We start from the raw sequence: 18,148 nt of genomic DNA on the forward strand, positions 1-18,148 counted from the left end.
GTGATGAAAGGTTTATGATGTTTTGTGCCTTGATACTAATCTCATTCGGCCACTGGGAAAGAAACTGGCCGAACAGGTTTGGCTTCAGGCAGTGGAGTCAGCTTGCCCAGGTCACAGAGGAGTCAGCAAAGATGTACGTGTCCTTCAGACTCGTTTTCGGCATTAGTCATTGGCCTATGTGAGGGCAATCACAAAATGGCTGTCGTTTAAATGGAACACGAGGGTTCAGGACGGAAACTCTGATATTCGGGTGATTTCGTTACCCGAATATGAATACAATGCTTGTGCATACTATTCTAATCATTCTCGGTCTGCTGATACCAAAATCGTTGTGATACGACGATGTTTATAACACGGGTCCAGAATTTTCAGTACCACAGGGCCCTCCTGGCCAGCTGGGCTGATGGCGGTCTCCTCGGGCGTGCTGCCCTTCCCAGCCTTCCCTGTTCGCCTGTGGCCCTTCCCCACCTTGGGCGGTGTGCCACCTGTCTCCACACTTCGTGCCGGAGCCATGGTAGGGATTTTAGTGCCTGGCGTTTTCACCCTCTCGCTTGTGTGATGTGTGGTGCTTATGTCTGGATGAGCTTCCCTTGGGTGTTGAGGTGTGTGCAGGCTGGTCTGATGGTGTGTCTGGGATAGGCAGAGGTACAGGTGATAGGGTATGGGTGGAGGAAGTTGGAGGGGGGAGGCTAGAGACAGGGACAATGGCTGCCATCAGTGCTGAGGCCAGAGTCTGGAACGATCGCTGATGGGCAGCCTGACCAGAATGAATGCCCTCCAGGTATGCATTACTCTGGTGCACCTCCCTTTCTATACCCTGGATGGCATTCAAAAGGGTAGACTGCCCAACAATGAGCGTCCTCAGGAGGTCAATGACCTCCTCACTGAGGGCAGCAGGGGTGACAGGGGCAGGGCCTGAGGTGCCTGGGGCGAAGGAGATGCCCACCTTCCTGGGTGAGCGGGCACGGGCCAAACGCTGAGGGGCTGCTGGGAGGGCAGTGCTGGTGCGCTGGGTGGCGGCTGTACCTGTTGTTGCGGGGGGCACGGATGTTGCCGCCACCACAAGGGAGCTCCCTTCAGAGGACGAGTCTGTGTCACTAATGTCTGCACGAGTCCCCGCTGTGGAGCTCCCCTCGCCCTCCGTCCCACTGGTGTATTCAGAATCCGTTGCATGGCCCTCCAGGGCCATGTGGGATGCAGCTCCCTCGTGCTCCGATGCCACTTCTCCTCCGCCTGATGATGCTAATGCCCACATGAACAGGAAGACCACAAAAAAGGGGGGGGGAGAAATAAAGACATGTTGAGTGCATGCATTGGCGACACCGTTGGCGGAGAGGACAGACACAGAAGCCCCCTGCACTACGCCGCGCACTTGGGGTCCACTACTCAATCCGTGGGACATGGCCTACAAGCCTATGGACGACAACTGTACACATAGATGACACAGGGCCATGGATAACTGTACTTAGCACCCTACAGAGGTGGGGGGCGGGGGCACAGGGCCATGCCTTACGGAGGGGCCTAGCCTACAGAAATCACCCTGGCCTAGGGATACCCACAGCCCTCCTCCCCCACCCAGACACCTCCACTGCGCGCAAAGTCAGCAGAATGAGGTTGTACTCACCCCCTTGTGTCTGCTGTGATGTCCTCACGGGCCCATCCAAATCAGGGTAGGCCACCGCCAGGATCCGGGACATCAGGGGGGTCAAAGTCCGACTGGCACCCCTCCCACGTTGGGAGGCCATCCCCAGCTGAGCCTCCGCCGTCTTCCTGCTCCAGCGTCGGATGTCCTCCCATCTCTTCCGGCAGTGGGTGCCCCGTCTCTGGTGGACCCCCAGGGCCCGGACGTCCTTGGCGATGGCACGCCAAATGTCGATCTTCTGGTGGGCGCTGACCTATGTGAAATGTACAGGGGGAGAAAAAGAGTCATCACCTTCTGCACCCTCAATGTGAGTGGCCCCCCATCCCTACCCTTGCCATGTGGCACATCCTGTCATCCGTCGTTTGATGCATGCCTCATTCGCTCCCCTCCCCACCATCTTTCATCCACCTGACTCAACACAGGCATTGCCCCCAAAGCATGGTCCCAGTCTACTTACCTGTTGGTCTGGAGGACCATAGAGTAGCGCATACTGGGGGAGGACCCCATCCACGAGTTTCTCCAATTCCTGAGCAGTGAAGGCAGGGGCCCTTTCCCCAGTCGCATGAGCCATTGTCTCTTCCAGACCGAGGTCACAGCAGCACTTGCAGTGTAGGTCCTCTCCTGTCGAAGATCAGGTATCGAGTGATTAAGCAGATAGAAAATGGCGGTCACGCCCGCGGCGGTGCGTACCGCGACCGCCGGCGCACATCGTCATTGGCTCATGAGACCCATAGGGTTCAATGTTAACCAATGCTGATTTGCGCCGCGGTCTTCGACCGCCTACCGCCACGGTGTGCCACGCCAGCGCATTGACCTCACATCCCATTGTCACACTTCACAGGTCAGGCAGCCGCCATTTCAAGGGCCCACATGGCTTACTTTTAACTGAGTCACACATACCTAGGCCTTGCATCAACACTCATACAAACCATTCAATGCATTGGGAATCGTGTTTTGCGCAAACTGTGGTTACGTACCTGTGGGCTGATTGACTCTGTGCTCGCTGTTGTCCTTCATAGGCACCGTCCGCTGGGACATGCGAGGAGATGGAGGAATCTTCCCGTGTACAGACCGCTGGTAGACCTGTCGACAATGGAGGACAGACATGTCATACTGACATACAGGCTTGACCGAGCCACTATTCAGGAACTGTGTGCCCAGCTGGAGCCAGACCTGATGTCACCCATCCGCCAACCCACAGGGATCCCCCCTCTAGTGCAGCTGCTGTCAGTACTCCATTTCTTTGCAAGTGGGTCATTTCAAACAACAGTGGCCATATCATCAGGGATGTCCCAGCCTATGTTTTCCAAGGTGTTGTCCAGAGTGTTGTCCAGAGTGTTGTCTGCCCTTCTGAAATACATGCGGAGCTACATTGTTTTCCCTCAGGTGGAGGATTTGCCTACAGTGAAAGGTGATTTCTATGCCCTTGGACATATCCCCAACATCATAGGTGCCATTGATGGGACCCATGTGGCTTTAGTACCCCCCAGCAGGAGTGAACACGTGTACAGAAACAGAAAGAGTTATCATTCGATGAATGTACAGATGGTGTGTTTGGCAGACCAGTACATCTCCCATGTTAATGCCAAGTTCCCTGGCTCTGTGCATGACGCCTACATCATGCGGAATAGCAGCATCCCTTACGTGATGGGTCAACTCCAGAGGCACAGTGTGTGGCTAATTGGTGACTCTGGTTACCCCAACCTGTCATGGCTACTGACCCCAGTGAGGAATCCCCGGACAAGGGCAGAGGAACGGTACAATGAGGCCCATGGGAGAACTAGGAGGGTGATTGAGCGGACCTTCGGCCTTCTGAAGGCCAGGTTCCGCTGCCTCCATATGACAGGTGGATCCCTATTGTACTCACCAAAGAAGGTGTGCCAGATCATCGTGACCTGCTCTATGATTCACAACCTGGCTTTGCGACGCCAGGTGCCTTTTCTGCAGGAGGATGGTCCAGATGGTGGTGTTGTAGCAGCTGTTGAGCCTGTGAAGAGTGAAGAAGAGGAAGCCGAAGAGGACGACATAGACAACAGGAACACAGTAATACAGCAGTATTTTCAATGACCCACAGGTAAGAGTCCAACCCGTCATATTACATATACTTAACCCCTACTACCTCTCTACTGTCTGACCTTTTCCCCCTGTGTATGGTAACTGAGTTGTGACTTTCCCTTCCAATTTCAGAGATGTGGGCCATACTGCGTGGCATCTGCTTTGTTTCCCCATGGACTACAGCTGTGTGACAGTGGTATGTTGGCATCACAATGTAAATATGCATTTTGGGACGGTAATGTCTAATACATTAGTACAAAATCACAGCCAGACTCCTGATTGTTTGGTCGTCTAACTGTTTATTTCAGTGATCTATATTGGTGGGTGGTTGCAAGTCGGTGAGGGGTGATGGTGGAGGATTGTCCATGGCAGAGTCCAGACTATAAGTATCACAGGTGCAATGTCCAAATGCCGGTGGAAAGTGGAGCATGGGCAGTATAAGAATGGACAGGGTGTCAATGTGGGACAGTGGGATGACAATCAGGGAGGTATCCTTTCCTGGTGGGGGTCTTGGCATCTTACTCTGTCTTCTTCCTGGATCTCAGGGCCCGCTTGCGGGGTGGTTCTCCTTCTGCAGGGGGTGGGGTGCTGGTGTCCTGTTGGTCCTGTGGCGGGGCCTCCTGTCCACTAGCGCTGGCGGAGGTGGTAGGCAGTTCTTGGTCCATGCTAGTGTCAGGGGCCCTTTGTCCTGCCACAGTGTCCCGCAATGTGGTAACTACCTGATTCAGAGCCCCTACAATGGTGCCCATGGCGGAACTGATGTTTCGTAGTTCCTCCCTGAACCCCAAATACTGTTTCTCCTGCAGAAGCTGGATCTCCTGAAACCTGGCCAGTACCGTCGCCATCGTCTCCTGGGAGTGGTGGTAGGCTCCCATGATGGAGGAGAGGGCCTCATGGAGAGTGGGTTCCCTGGGCCTGTCCCCCACCTGTCGCACAGCAGCCCTCCCAGTTCCCCTGTTTCCCCGTGCCTCTGCCCCTGGACCGTGTGCCCACTACCACTGCCCCCAGGTCCCTGTTGTGTTGGGGTGGGGGGTTAACCTGGGTGCCCTGTAGTGGTGGACACACCGCTGATTGACGTGTCCTGGGGACTGAGGGATGGGCCCGCTGGGTGGGTGCTGTGCTGGTGTTCCCAGAGGTGGGAAGGTCTGCTAAGGGCTGTGGCTGTCTGAGGGGAACCGACTGTCCCGAGGTCCCCGATGGGCCGGGCTGGTCATCTAGATCCAGGTCGACAGAGGTGCTGTCCTCACTGTGGGCCTCTTCTGGGGTGGAGTGGACATTTGAGGACCCTCCTACGCGGTGATGTGGCGTTCGGGTGCTGCAGGGGTATAAAAGTATGGTTATTGCATTTGTGTGTGCCATAGCGTGTAATGGGTGGTTGCCCTTGTACCCCAGTGCTGGCATTCCCGTGTGGTGGCTTTTGTGACGGTGATTTGGTGGGGGATGGGTATGTGCAGTGGGCATGCTTTGGTGATGGGTGTCCATGCTTTGTGGTCGCATGCAGGGCTTGGTGTTGGGATGGGTGGGCTGTGATGGTGAGACATTTGCAAGGTGCAGGATGTGATGGGGGTGAGGGTGGGGGTATGAGTTGGCATGCTGGTGGGGTGGGGGGGATGAAGTAGTGAAGATGAGACTTACCAGAGTCCATTCCTCCTCCTACTCCTACGAGGCCCTCAGGATGCAGGATCACCAAGACTTGCTCCTCCCATGTTGTAAATTCTGGGGGAGGATGTGGGGGTCCGCCGCCAGTCCGCTGCACCGCGATGTTGTGCCTGGATACCATTGAACGCACCTTCCCCCGTAGGTCGTTCCACCGCTTCCTGATGTCGTCCCTATTTCTTGGGTGCTGTCCCACAGCGTTGACCCTATCGACTATTCTGCTCCATAGCTCCATCTTCCTGGCAATGGTGGTGTGCTGCACCTGTGTCCCGAAGAGCTGTGGCTCTACCCGTACAATTTCCTCCACCATGACCCTGAGTTCATCCTCGGAGAACCTGGGGTGTCTTTGCGGTGCCATGGGGTGGTGTGGGTGAAGTGTAGGGTGGATTGTGTGGTGATGTGTATTGGTGTGTTGTGTGAAGTGCGTGGAAATATTGCTGGGTGAAAGTAAAGTGCGCGTCTGGGTGCTCAGTTCTCTTTTTCTCAGTGTGTGGTCCCGATTCTGTAGAAGTGGGGGTTTGTGAGTGATGTGGGTGTGTGTTTTATAATGTATTGGGTGTATGGGAGTGGTGTGTGCATGTGTATCAGGTGTGTGTATTTTGAATTGTCCAATGTGGATGTGTTTTGTATATGTGTGTGTATTTTGAGCGCGGCGGTGTGTACCGCCAATGGAATACCGCGGTTGAAAGACCGCCGCGTGGATTCGTGTGTCGTGATAGTGTGGGCGTATTTCTGTTGGCGTGAGGGTTTGGTCATCGCCAGTTTCTCGCTGCCTTTTGGTGTGGTGGACTTTTGTGGATGTCTGTATTTTGGCGGTTTGCCTGATGTGGGTCAGAATGAACGTGGCGGTTTACCGCGGCCGTGGCGGTATGTTGGAGGTCTTCTGACAGCCGTAAGCGGCTTTTACCGCCAGGCTTGGAATGACCCCCTTAGAGAGATTCACAAAAAGCCAGGACGACAGGGGTCAAGTACTCCAAGCGGTGGCGATGTACACTCAGCTGTCGGACAGGGATAAATCCCGTTCCCCCCTGAAGCCCACAGTGGCCCCCATCAGAGGTCGACCGGGCACCAGCCCCCCCTCCCCCGGAGCTCTTGGAGACCTTGTCATAATGAACCCTGGACTATCGTGGTCGAGCCAAAGAGATCCTGAGGCGGAGAAGAACAAACGGAGAGATGAGTACCTGATCTTGTGAACTCATGAGTCATCCTAATGCCGCGGGCCTTTGTCTCAGACTGGCTCTGCTCAGCGTTGCAGCGTTGCTGTTGTTTACGACTGTCTCTTTTCCTCTTTCTCTCTCCTCTCTCTCTCCCTCTTCCTGACGGCTTGATTGGCTTGATTGCGCTTGCTTCATATCATCAATTCTTTAAGTACTCTCCTCTCTCCAGGAGACCTATTCCCTATTGTCCCCCCTTCCTTTTTTCTTTTCCCTCAGCGATATACCCCTCTGAACAGACTTATTTAGCAACTGAAAGTGCACATCCCCTCCCCTCTGTCTTGGTGTGACTGGAACTGTTCCAAGGTCCCCTCCTCCCGCCAACCTGTCTCGAAGGGGTTGTTTGTTTGTTTGTTGGTATGTTTGTTTGTTTGTTGGTTTCTCCTTGTTCTACAGGGAGTGCAGTGAAAGACCCAATGAGGGCAGTAGAATAGTAGCGTAGGCTTGTGCAGCGAAGCAATGCAGTGCTCTAGATAAGATAAACCTTACTGAACCGGCCCCTGCAGTTATCCTGTCATCCACAAACCTTGCGGACCCACACCTCCCACCCCATCCCCCCTCCTTTCCCCCCCTTTATTGTTTTCTCACCCTTCCCCTTCTTTCTTTTAAAGGCGCAATAGCACAGCGATCCTGGAATTAAGCCACTATGGGAGCCACACATATGTCCCTTACGCAAATTCCAAGCAACCCCTCCACCCTGGCAGCCGGGTCTGTCCCTCATATCCTTCTCGAGTCGCCCAGACCAACGTGCAGATGGAAAAATGAGTGCAATGGGGACCGGGGCGCCAGGCGCTCGCTGCCTCCCGGGGCGCGCAGCCCGCCGGACGGGCAGTGGAGCTCGACTGACCTGGGTTTTAGTCACGCAGGTTACAGTTCAAGAACAACCGGGACTCGAGTCCTGCTCTTTTCTTTTCTCCCCCCCCCTTCCCTTATCTCTTTAAACATCTATAGTTTCTCCTTTCCCCTATCTCACCCTCCTCTTCCCCCCTTCTAGAGGCTAGCCCCTACTTTTCTCTCCCCCTCTACCCCTCCCCGTCCCTTCTCGCCTTACCCTTGGCACCCACTCCCCTCCCCCGGGTAAGCGTCCTTATAGGGCCGGGATGCCTGACTAGAACAAGACACCGGTAGTACCTTTACGGATCATGTCATGGAACGTAAATGGCCTCACCCATTTCATAAAACGGAAAAGAATTCTGACCTATCTTAATGACAAACGGGCCGATATTGCCCTCTTACAAGAGACACACCTGGACAGACTAGAATCCGATAAACTACGACGTGACTGGGTAGGCACTGTCTTATTTAGCTGCAGCGCATCCTCGCCCATCACGGAGAACACCCTGAGAAAATGTGGGGTGGCATTATTGCTACGTAAAACCGTCCCCTACAGGATCACCAAATCATGGACCGACCCCGAGGGCCGCTACGCATTTGCCAAACTAAAGATCGGTGACTCCTCATTATGCGTGGGCTCCGTTTACGCACCAACGGGCCCCAAACGCCTCTTCTTCCTACAAATCAATCGGCTTCTGACGGAGATAGGAGCATCTCGCTACGTAATAGGATGGGACTGGAACATAGCTAGAGATGCAGTTCTGGATAGAATAGGACCCTTGGACGTAAGTAACAACGCAGACAGAGCCTTACAAACTGATGTCCTTTTAGTCAACGGCCTCGTGGATCACTGGAGGCTGACCCACCCGACGGAACGAGAATTTACCTTCATTTCGCCGGTACATGGCACCCAATCCCGACTCGACTACTTCCTCCTATCCGACAGCCTTGTGGCTCACGCTCATGACAACAGCATACTGGAGGGTGGCCTCTCCGACCACTCCCCAATCAGTGTAGCCATCCAATTAGGCCTAGTATCCCCGGGCCGCAAGCCCTGGAGGCTTACAGTTCACCGCTACGGTCCCCACAAGCTACAGTTACAGGACCAAGCAACCACCTTTGCCCAAGATAATAAAGGCACTGTTGAATCTAGCCGCATAATGTGGGCTGCAGCCAAGGCTACGATACGTGGACAACTTATGCGGGATGCTGCGCTGGCGAACAGAGACAGAAAAGAACAACAGGCGGCACTAGAACTTGATATCCGTCGTCTCACTAGACAATATACCACACACCCCTCTCTACCAGGACGTCGGACTTTAGAGCGTGCCCAAATGGCCATTAATGAGCTATACACCACACAGGCTGAATATTCCCTACAGAGAATACAAGGGAGACACTATGAACAAGGTGAAAAAGCGGGACGCCTGCTGGCAGCCCAGCTTCGCCAAAGAACGGCAGCTCTTGCCATACCAGCCATCCGCGCTTCCTCCGGAGAAATACTAACGCACCCGCAAGCCATTGCAAATGAATTTGCGTTGTTTTACAGACACCTATACACCCCAGAAATAACATTCAGCCCGGCGCAAGCCACAACTTTCTTAGAAGGCCTTGATTTACCCTCCCTGTCAGACGAGGGTCGCAGTCTCCTAGAAGGGGAAATAAACAGACAGGAATTAGAGAGTGTTATCTCCAACCTTCCTTATCACAAATCGCCCGTGGAGGATGGGTTCCCAGCGGAATTCTATAAATGGACAGGGAAAGAGGCGATAGATATTCCACACGAGGCCCTAAACGAAGCCTGTTCCACACAGACGTTAGGCGTCATATCCAATAATGCAACTATAGCTGTCATACCGAAACCTGGGAGGGACCCCCTGCTGTGTGGCAGCTACCGGCCCATATCTCTTTTAAATGGCGATATTAAAATTTTAGCAAGTATCCTGCCAAATAGACTGCGCAACGTCATACCGTCTTTAATCCACCATACGCAAGTGTGGTTTGTACCGGGCCACACCTCTAGGAACCACTTGCGTACCTTATGCCACACCTTATGGGCCTCAAGGGACCTGCCGGAGACAGCACTAGCCCTGTCCTTAGATGCCGAAAAGGCGTTTGATCGCATTGAATGGCCCTACCTGTTCACGGACTTAGAGAGATTTGGTCTGGGAGATAAATTCATTTCAATGGTGCGGCTACTTTACGACCAGCCAGCGGCAAGAGTCAACTGTGGGGGCTTCCTCTCAGACCCCTTCCCTATCCGCAGAGGTACACGACAGGGCTGCCCTCTTTCCCCTCTCCTGTTCTTACTTGCCATGGAGCCTCTGGCCGCAGCCATCCGATCCTCCTCCCTTATAACTGGCCTTGCACTCCCAGACGGCCTATCCAAAATCTACTTATACGCCGATGACATACTGTTAACCCTTACGGACTTAGAAAGCTCCATACCAGCCCTATTGGATGTTATTGATGGATTTGCAACACTATCCGGTTACCGCGTCAACTGGGACAAGAGTGAGGCACTTCCCCTCTTGCGGGTGACTACAAAAGCAGCACTCCTAGGTTTCCCGTTTCGGTGGACGCCGAAGCACCTTAAATACCTGGGAGTACTAATCAACCCGGGCATGGCACATATGGTGACGGACAATATCGACCCCCTCATCGCACGGATGAAACTCGACTTCGCAAAATGGACCCACCTGGGCCTGTCCATGTGGGGTCGAGTACAGGCGGCCAGGATGGTCACTGTGCCTGGTTTTACCTATATCCTGGGTCTTCTCCCCTTACAGGCGCCCCTCCATACATTACGAAGCATAGATTCCCTCATTAGATCGTTTGTATGGGGCCCTATGTGACCACGACTATCACCCGCCAAGCTCATAGCACGCCGCTCTCACGGGGGCATGGGACTCCCATCTGTGGAACACTATTCGATAGCACTACAGCTATCACAACTGTCCCACACCTTACTCACGGCGCCTGACCCGCCACAGTGGATCGCGGTGGAAAAGCGGCTACTATCCGCGAACGAAGGACTTGGAGGACCTTACCGTGATGACCTTTCACCTGCTAATCTGGTGAACCCTATCTTGAAAGCGACCAGAGCAGCGTGGCGAAGGGCCCACAGACTACTCGGGGTACACCCCCTCATCCACGCTCAGGCGCCTCTTTGGCGCAATAGCGGACTCCGGATAGGTGGGGAAGTGCTCAATTGGTCGCAATGGAGGGAGGCTGATATCCACACTCTCTCTCAGATATTGGAGAACGAGGTGCTTAAGTCCTTCCCAAGGTTAAGGGAAGAATTTGGTCTACAGCCAAACCAAGAATGGAGATATCTACAGCTTAAACACTGTATATCCCGAAGAATCGAAGCTACCCATCGGGGGTCCCAACCCTCACCCATAGTGGCCTACCTTCAGCAGTGGGCTCAACATAAGGGAGTTATGGCAGGTTTCTATGACCTAATCACCCGACAGCTCTACTCCCAACCTCTCCTAGACAAATTACGCCTGCACTGGCAAACCCAGTTACAACAACCCTTAGATCCAGCTGACTGGGAAGACGTCCTGGAAGCACTGGACAGAGGTACCCGCGAGGCACGGTTAAAGTTCTGTCTTTTTAAGGTCTTACACGACTGGTACTGGTCCCCGGCGAAACTGCACAGGACAGGGCTCCTCTCGCATGCACAGTGTTGGAGATGCCCAGAGACACACTGTGACCTAAATCATATCTTAATTGACTGTCCAACAGTCTGACCACTATGGGATGTGGTGAGCTCCACCTTGGCTGAATCATTGTTACTCCCGTCACCACCCCCACCTTCCTTAATACTTTTACAAGATATGACCTCTCTTCCAGACCTCTCTAGACTGCAAAAAAGACTGCTGCATACGGCATTAGCCACTGCAAAGATCTGCACACTCCGCCACTGGCGGTCAGAAATCTCCCCAACCCCGGAAGAATGGATCATAGCAATGACCCGCACAGCCACGTATGAAAGAATCATCTACAACCTGCAAGACCAAGCCCAAATCTTCACCCAGGTGTGGGCCCCTTTCCTGGCTGGGGGGTGCTCGTAGGTTGTAAACTATTCCCCCCTTTTCCCCTCTCCCTTTTCCCCTCCTTTCCTCCCCTCCTTTCCTCCCCCCTTTTCTCCCACTAGTCCTCCCCTCCTCTCCCCTCCCTTTCCTCTCCTTCTCTTTCAATATTGTTTCCCACCCCTCTCTTCCCATTCCCATTCCCTCTGGCTGTGCCCTCCCACGTGCCGCCGATAGGACATTCGTACCAAGCAGAAGCTGGCTGAGCACAGACAAATGTTATAAGCCCCATCCTCCCGTCGTACCGATCCCCCCCCCTCCGCCAACAACATTGCCCTAGGGTAGGCTACCGCCTGCCGCCATGGGCACGGATCCAGGTACCTAGCGACCTGCTCCCAATCCAGGTGGCGACACAGCACGGAGCTTGCCCTCTTATTCCCAGAGGGCCAGACGACTCGGCCCTCATGCCTCATGTCCATGCCACCCAGATAGCTTGCCCATTTGTTTAAATTGTTTGTCCTCACAATCCCGCATCCCCATCCCGAGGGTCCTATAATCTTATAACCTTATAATCTTATAACCTTACAATTTTACAACCTTACAATTTTATAATCATTATAACGTGATACAACTAGGCATCGCGTCCCCGCCCTGTCTCATACCTTTTACCGCTATCTACATCTTTTTCTCTCATCACCCCTTCCCTTTTCCCATGTAATTTGATTAGTATAACATATTTTTCTTAAGTTACGCTCAACAACACCTCATTGTCCCATACGCACCCCCCATTTCGTTGATTCACTGTATACAATTGTTGATAAATGTTGGGGCTTTGACCCTATTTGGGTTTTGTACGACTTTGCAATGTTCACGATAAAACCTTAATAAAAAAAAAAAAGAACTGAAGGACCAGAATGTAAAGGGAATGAGACAGACTCATAATGGTTGGAGACCAACTGTGATACTCGAAATGCACCGATATTTTTGTCGTTACCACTTTTTATTATTTGAAAATGTCAAATTATATTTTGCACATAAGAATGCAGTTAGAATGGAACAGAATATCATTAGCATTGAGCTACAAAGACCCATGTTGTACTACCACAAGCTAATCAAATATTCATTAAAATTGAGAAAACCACTATATACACTGAATACAGAAAAAAATCCAAATAAACTTCAATGTTATCAAACATATCAACATAAAATTAAAAAGAGAGCTGAATAAATACAGTTGGTCCTTAACCGTATGATCTAAAATACCATTACAAGTGTGGGACCTTTAATTAAATAAATATCGCCACAGGGCCAGACCACGAAGAAAGTATTTTTACAGACCCTGTTTTTAATATGTTTTATAATAGATTCAAACAAATGTCACCGCTGGATGAACTATTCTACTAGAATTTACATCTGACATAAATTGGCTATTGCAATGCACACGTGTATATTATACAGTTTAAAAGAGCTTACATTTTTTTCAACCCAGACAAATAATTACAAATGGCAACAGGAGTCACTATCCAATTGGCATCAGTGACACTTTGACTGCTATACATATTTCAGTGCCATTTACAATTACAACTTGATAAATCCATCTGTTACAGTTCACATATTTCTGAACCATAAGTGGATAAATTGTGGTTTAAAAGCCAGGGTTGTGTGTCAAAATAACAAAGAATTGTTTCTGACACAAATATTGTGTCCTAAACATATTTTATAAAGATATAACCCAACTGGGTGTAGATTTTGTATTACTAACTCCAATTGGCGATAATTCTGAAAATACTATTATGTCAGACAGTATTATAACTACGATATTCTGGTACAACACCGGATCAGTATGTTGATCTACAATTTAAGTGTATGAATATGCTGTGACTATGTCTAAACATTTTGATTAACTTATACGAGACTATTCAAGATGTTTGAAATACTCAATGTACATCATGCTCATTTATCACTGCCCTCTTGTAAGATAAAGGTAATTTTTCTGTACAACTCCACTGAATTTGCGATTATTTATTTACCCAACAGGATGAGCTAAGAGATGTGGGCGTGATAAACAAGGTGCAGATTTCATCCAGCTCAAACGCTCCACTACAGCAACAATGGCACTTAGATTACATACATATGAAGCACACAGGCTCTCAACAGGAAATGTGGCTAAAATTCAACTGTTGGTTCAAACCAGATGAAGAGAGTTGTGTGGAGCTTCCTGCACTCTACGCAGGCCAAGATCCAGAACCTGGTGAGCTGTGAACCTTATTATACCCACAAAAAACCGTAACAAGAATCAGGCAATACAATAAAGTACTGTTAACAAACAAATGGTCTAATTGGTTAAAGAGTATTCGTTGTTCTTAAAGTGTGAATTTAATAGTTCTTTGGTAGATGAATAGGGAAGGCACAGCTTTTATACAGGCATAGATATGCGTCTGCAAAACCACAAATAGGCAAAAAGAAAAATGAGTAAAGGGAGACAAATCAAACACTGATGAAGAGAACGTGATATTTAAAACGCATAAAATGCAGATCAATATTTAGTCATAAGCACTTCACAATAGTTATATTTCTGTGGAGAAGTGGGTGAACCAAATAGAAAGCAAAATGTCTACGTATGTACCCAATTTACAAAGCTATTTGCATAAGCAAAAATAGTTGTTTTACAAGGTTAAGTCACTTTTACCATTCCCAAAATATGATTTTGCACGCATTAAAATGTTACATTCACTCATACTTTTTTGAGTGAGTACATCTTCTAGAAACATGTCTGAGCCAGTGTTCCAGGGTCGCTATGCTTTGAAAGTTTAGGGATACCAAGAAGCGTAATTGCTTGTGCATTTTCTTTACCAATTTAGATCCTCTAAACGTTTGAAGATTTACTCCTCTCTAGTACTGAGGTATATCACTTTCTGTGGTGGGAATGGAAACCCCCTACCAAATTTCGTGGAATTCTGAAGGAAAGGCTGTCACAGATCAGAAAAATTGCACTCATATGAGAAATTTTTGAATGCATAATCATGCACTGTACATAATTACATACGTGGAAATGATAAATGCGGTTTTGTAATAGTAGGAGGTGAACAGACTAGCATGGCAAAAGGAGGGATGGAGCTTAATGTCCTGAAATTGATAATAAGTGTGTTGTGATGCCACTGGGAATCTCCCAAGCAGGAGTCACGCAGGAAGGCACTGCACTCAGGACTCCTCTCTTCTGTCTGTTGTTGCACATAGATGTTGTCCATCCATTCTTAACATAGAAGGTTACCAGTAGTCTAGGCAGGAGAGCACTACTCAAGCGGATAGTTCAGTGAAGGGCATCATCCAGGGTGCAACATCGACAGCTGTCCAGTAGGTGTGCTCTGAGGTAATGCTCATGGATAGGCTGTCATCAGAGGCATTTGTCAGCGTCTGCTCCTGATGGAGGAAGGGGGAGCAGGATAACTAGGGCTCTATCAATCCCAGATTGTACAGATCCACCCAAGACTGGCTCAGCTTGGTAGCACTATATACCATCAGTACAACACTTGCAAGGAGTGACCATGTTATGAATGGGCTAGATCCACCCTCTTTTACTCATCAACTGCACTTTGATGGTCACATTAGAGGTGCATTCTCAAAGTAAAATGTACCCAGGGCCGTGCTGGGGTTGCCAGTCTTCCGGGCATTTTTGTTTTGTGATGTGGGGCAGCTTTTATCGGACGTGTGGGCCGTTTTTCTTCAGTGAATCGTTTGACTGCATTCCTGCTTTCACCTCTTGTAAATAAGCAATGCAAAAAATCTGTTTTTAAATCGTATTCTAAATATAGTTTTTTGCATTATTGTTACAAGCGCCCACTTACAGTAAAACCCGACCCATCCTGTCATAAAACAAAAAATGCCTGGTAGCCTGGCAGCCTCAGTACGGCCATGAAAGTACATGTTCTTTCACGGTATTGGGGGCATCTATAGCTTTCAAACGGTGGTGATTTCATTTTCATTTTATTGTTTGGTTGATTAAAAATCCAATAAAATGCTTCAAACACCTCTCATAACAGAGTGGTAATTGTCCGGCGCTTTTCTCCAATAGAAGATATTCAACATTTTATATCATTTTGTATTTCGGAATATTTCAATTAATTATTGATTCTCCTGTCATTGTGTCATAATTAGACGGAAATATATCTATTTGACTGATGCCGCGTTGGGCAAGTGTGTAAGGAGATATTTGGTCAAAGAGGCGCTTCAAAGGTGCGCTACCATACCCTTCTTTCTCGCTGTACAGCCTGCTCATGCAAATAGACCAGTTAGTAGCTGGACACCACGAACTCTGGACATTTCACAGCTGCTTGTAAATTCTTTCTGTAGAGAATATAATCCTCCGCCACATATATGGCTCTGGGGAAGAGGGACGGAGAACCTTTTTGCTAATGGTAAATTCACTCCTGGTGCAGCTCGAAAAGTTGCTAGGGAAAGACAGAGCAACTATATTTTCTGTTAAAAAAAACCTAGCAATCAAAAACAAAGTAATAATGTTCCACATACGTTTTTGGTGTCGTAGCTCCCATCAGCAAATTACTACTATGTATAAATGTCAGTATTGTTTGTTAGTTACAGAATGAATAACCAAACATCTGTTTTTAGTCATCTTAATCAGTGTAAGCTGGTTTAATTGGTGTGGAGGGGGAAGGGGTGTAATGTGTGTGTATGTGTGTGTGTGTGTGGGTGTGTGTGTGTGTGTGTATATGTAAGTCTGTATATATAAAACCTGCGCTGTGAGGACCGGATCAGTCCTCATAGTGTGGGTAAACATTGTTGGTCCCAGACATACACTATCCTTATGAGGACCTGTCTCTGTAGTGTGTTTAGGTAGTATCAAGCGAGTGTTTGAAAAAACTACAAGTTCAGGTATGTTTGCCTTTGTCCGCTTTATAACCTTCTCTACTATCGAAGCATGTGGGGGGTTAGAATAATAAATAAACACTACATTATGGTCAATGGCCAGTCCTCATACTTATAGGTATGTTATGTTGTGTGTGATCATGATTAACCCACACTTTGAGGACCCGATTGGTCCATACTATGTGGTAAACGTTGACTTAGGCAAGCACCATCGCTGTGTGAACTAGCAAGCTATGAAGACCAGTCCCCATAGAGTGTTTAGGCACTTTCCAGAGAGTGCATCCAAAAACTAAAATTGGAGGTGTTTTTGTTTTATAACCTACCCCAGTGTCAAAGCATGTGTGGTGTGTTTGTGTGTAAGTAGGTACTGTTCTTGAGGGCCGAACGTGTGCTTCTACTGGGACGTAATAACGTTTTACATGCTAGTGCATTGGCTGTGCAGGGCAGTGGTGTAAGGAGGTGGAAGCATGTCAGTATGAGAAGGTTAAGATAGATGCCAAATGTGTGTAGGGGATTTGCATGATGTTCATATATGTGCTCCATTATGGCAAAATGATTGAGACCTAAGTGTAGATTAAACTGCCCCAATTTGGTCATGAAGTTGGGCATATATTTGAGGAAGGAAGTGATGGTTATGGTGTGGCAGTTATGCATAGTGAGCTTCATAGAGGTATTGATTGGGTTTTTGAATTTGGTTCTGTATCCCAGGGTGAAAGGTTCACCTAGAGAAGAGTGTAAGGCCATAGTCAGTGTTGAAGTTCAGGGCGCAGTTGGCTGAACTTATGGCTGGTAGACTGAAATTTAAGTCGACTGAACAGCTGGGGGCTTGTGATCCTTGGGAAAGGAAGGTGTGTCAGAATCTGAATATGATTTGAGGGAGAAGCTGGGAGTGCCCCATAATTGAGCATCTGTAAGTAAAATGTCAATCCATGGGGGGATTTTGGATATGATGTTGATGAGAAAAGTCATGACTTTAATGGTGTAGTTTGTGGACCTGGTGTATTTCATTTAAATGTAGCTTATCGAAGGCAAGGTGGTTGTCAATATGTCTAATAAGAGCTGGACCGAGAGTTACACAAATTGATATTTGGGTTGAAAATATTACTCTTCATAGCCCTGATTTAGTGAAAGTTAAAGTCTTTTAATTAAGGCTCTGCCTGGGCCGGTAGGCCTGAAATCCTCCTTGTATATGTACATTTATTACCATGTCGGACCCTATAAGATGTGCACAGAGCCTTAACTGAAGATTTAATAGATGCTGGAAAACAATGAGTGGCATGCAGAGAAGAAATTGTAAGAATCTATGATCAAATATGGAATGAAAATGTCTTCCAGCTACATTCTGAACCCTGAAAACTTTGTAGAAGAAAGTCAGGAGCACCAAGATAGTCACTTACCATAGCAATAGTAAGAGAGCACTAGGTCAGTTGTGGCTTGAAGCTGTTGATCATAACCATGAAAGAGCAAATATGCCTGAACACTCACAGGTGTGGGATGATGTGACAATCTGGTTGACTTGTGGCTAGATGTTAAGGCCAGCCTCAGGTTTGACTCTAATTCTTTTTTCTAAAGTAGAGGGTGTTGACTGGTGATGCACAGTTTTTTTGTCCAAAACTTTACTGCAAATATTACATTGGTATTATCAGAGATGTTATCAAAGATGTCACGAGTACCGTAATTTGTGGGGTAATTAGCAGTGCATGGTGAGGGCACGAGTTATAGTTACCTTAGGGAACGAGTTATAGTTACTTGAGATAACTAACTATAGCTGGTGTATTTCTATTGTTTTGTACATTTAAAACGGGAGCCTAACTATAACATCCCCT

The 18,148-nt window shown here is 48.8% G+C and overlaps 1 protein-coding gene across 1 annotated transcript in view; it reads left to right on the forward strand.

The window, feature by feature from the left end:
- LOC138276944 (lipoxygenase homology domain-containing protein 1-like) overlaps positions 1 to 18,148 on the forward strand; it is a 262,443-nt gene that overhangs the window by 112,178 nt on the left and 132,117 nt on the right. The window contains exon 5 of the mRNA XM_069219211.1: positions 13,476 to 13,689. Coding sequence (XP_069075312.1) covers positions 13,476 to 13,689 — 214 coding nt within the window. The remainder of the gene's footprint in view (positions 1 to 13,475; positions 13,690 to 18,148) is intronic.

Source organism: Pleurodeles waltl, chromosome 2_2 (genome assembly GCF_031143425.1).
Source record: "Pleurodeles waltl isolate 20211129_DDA chromosome 2_2, aPleWal1.hap1.20221129, whole genome shotgun sequence".
NCBI classification, from domain to species: Eukaryota; Metazoa; Chordata; class Amphibia; order Caudata; family Salamandridae; genus Pleurodeles; species Pleurodeles waltl.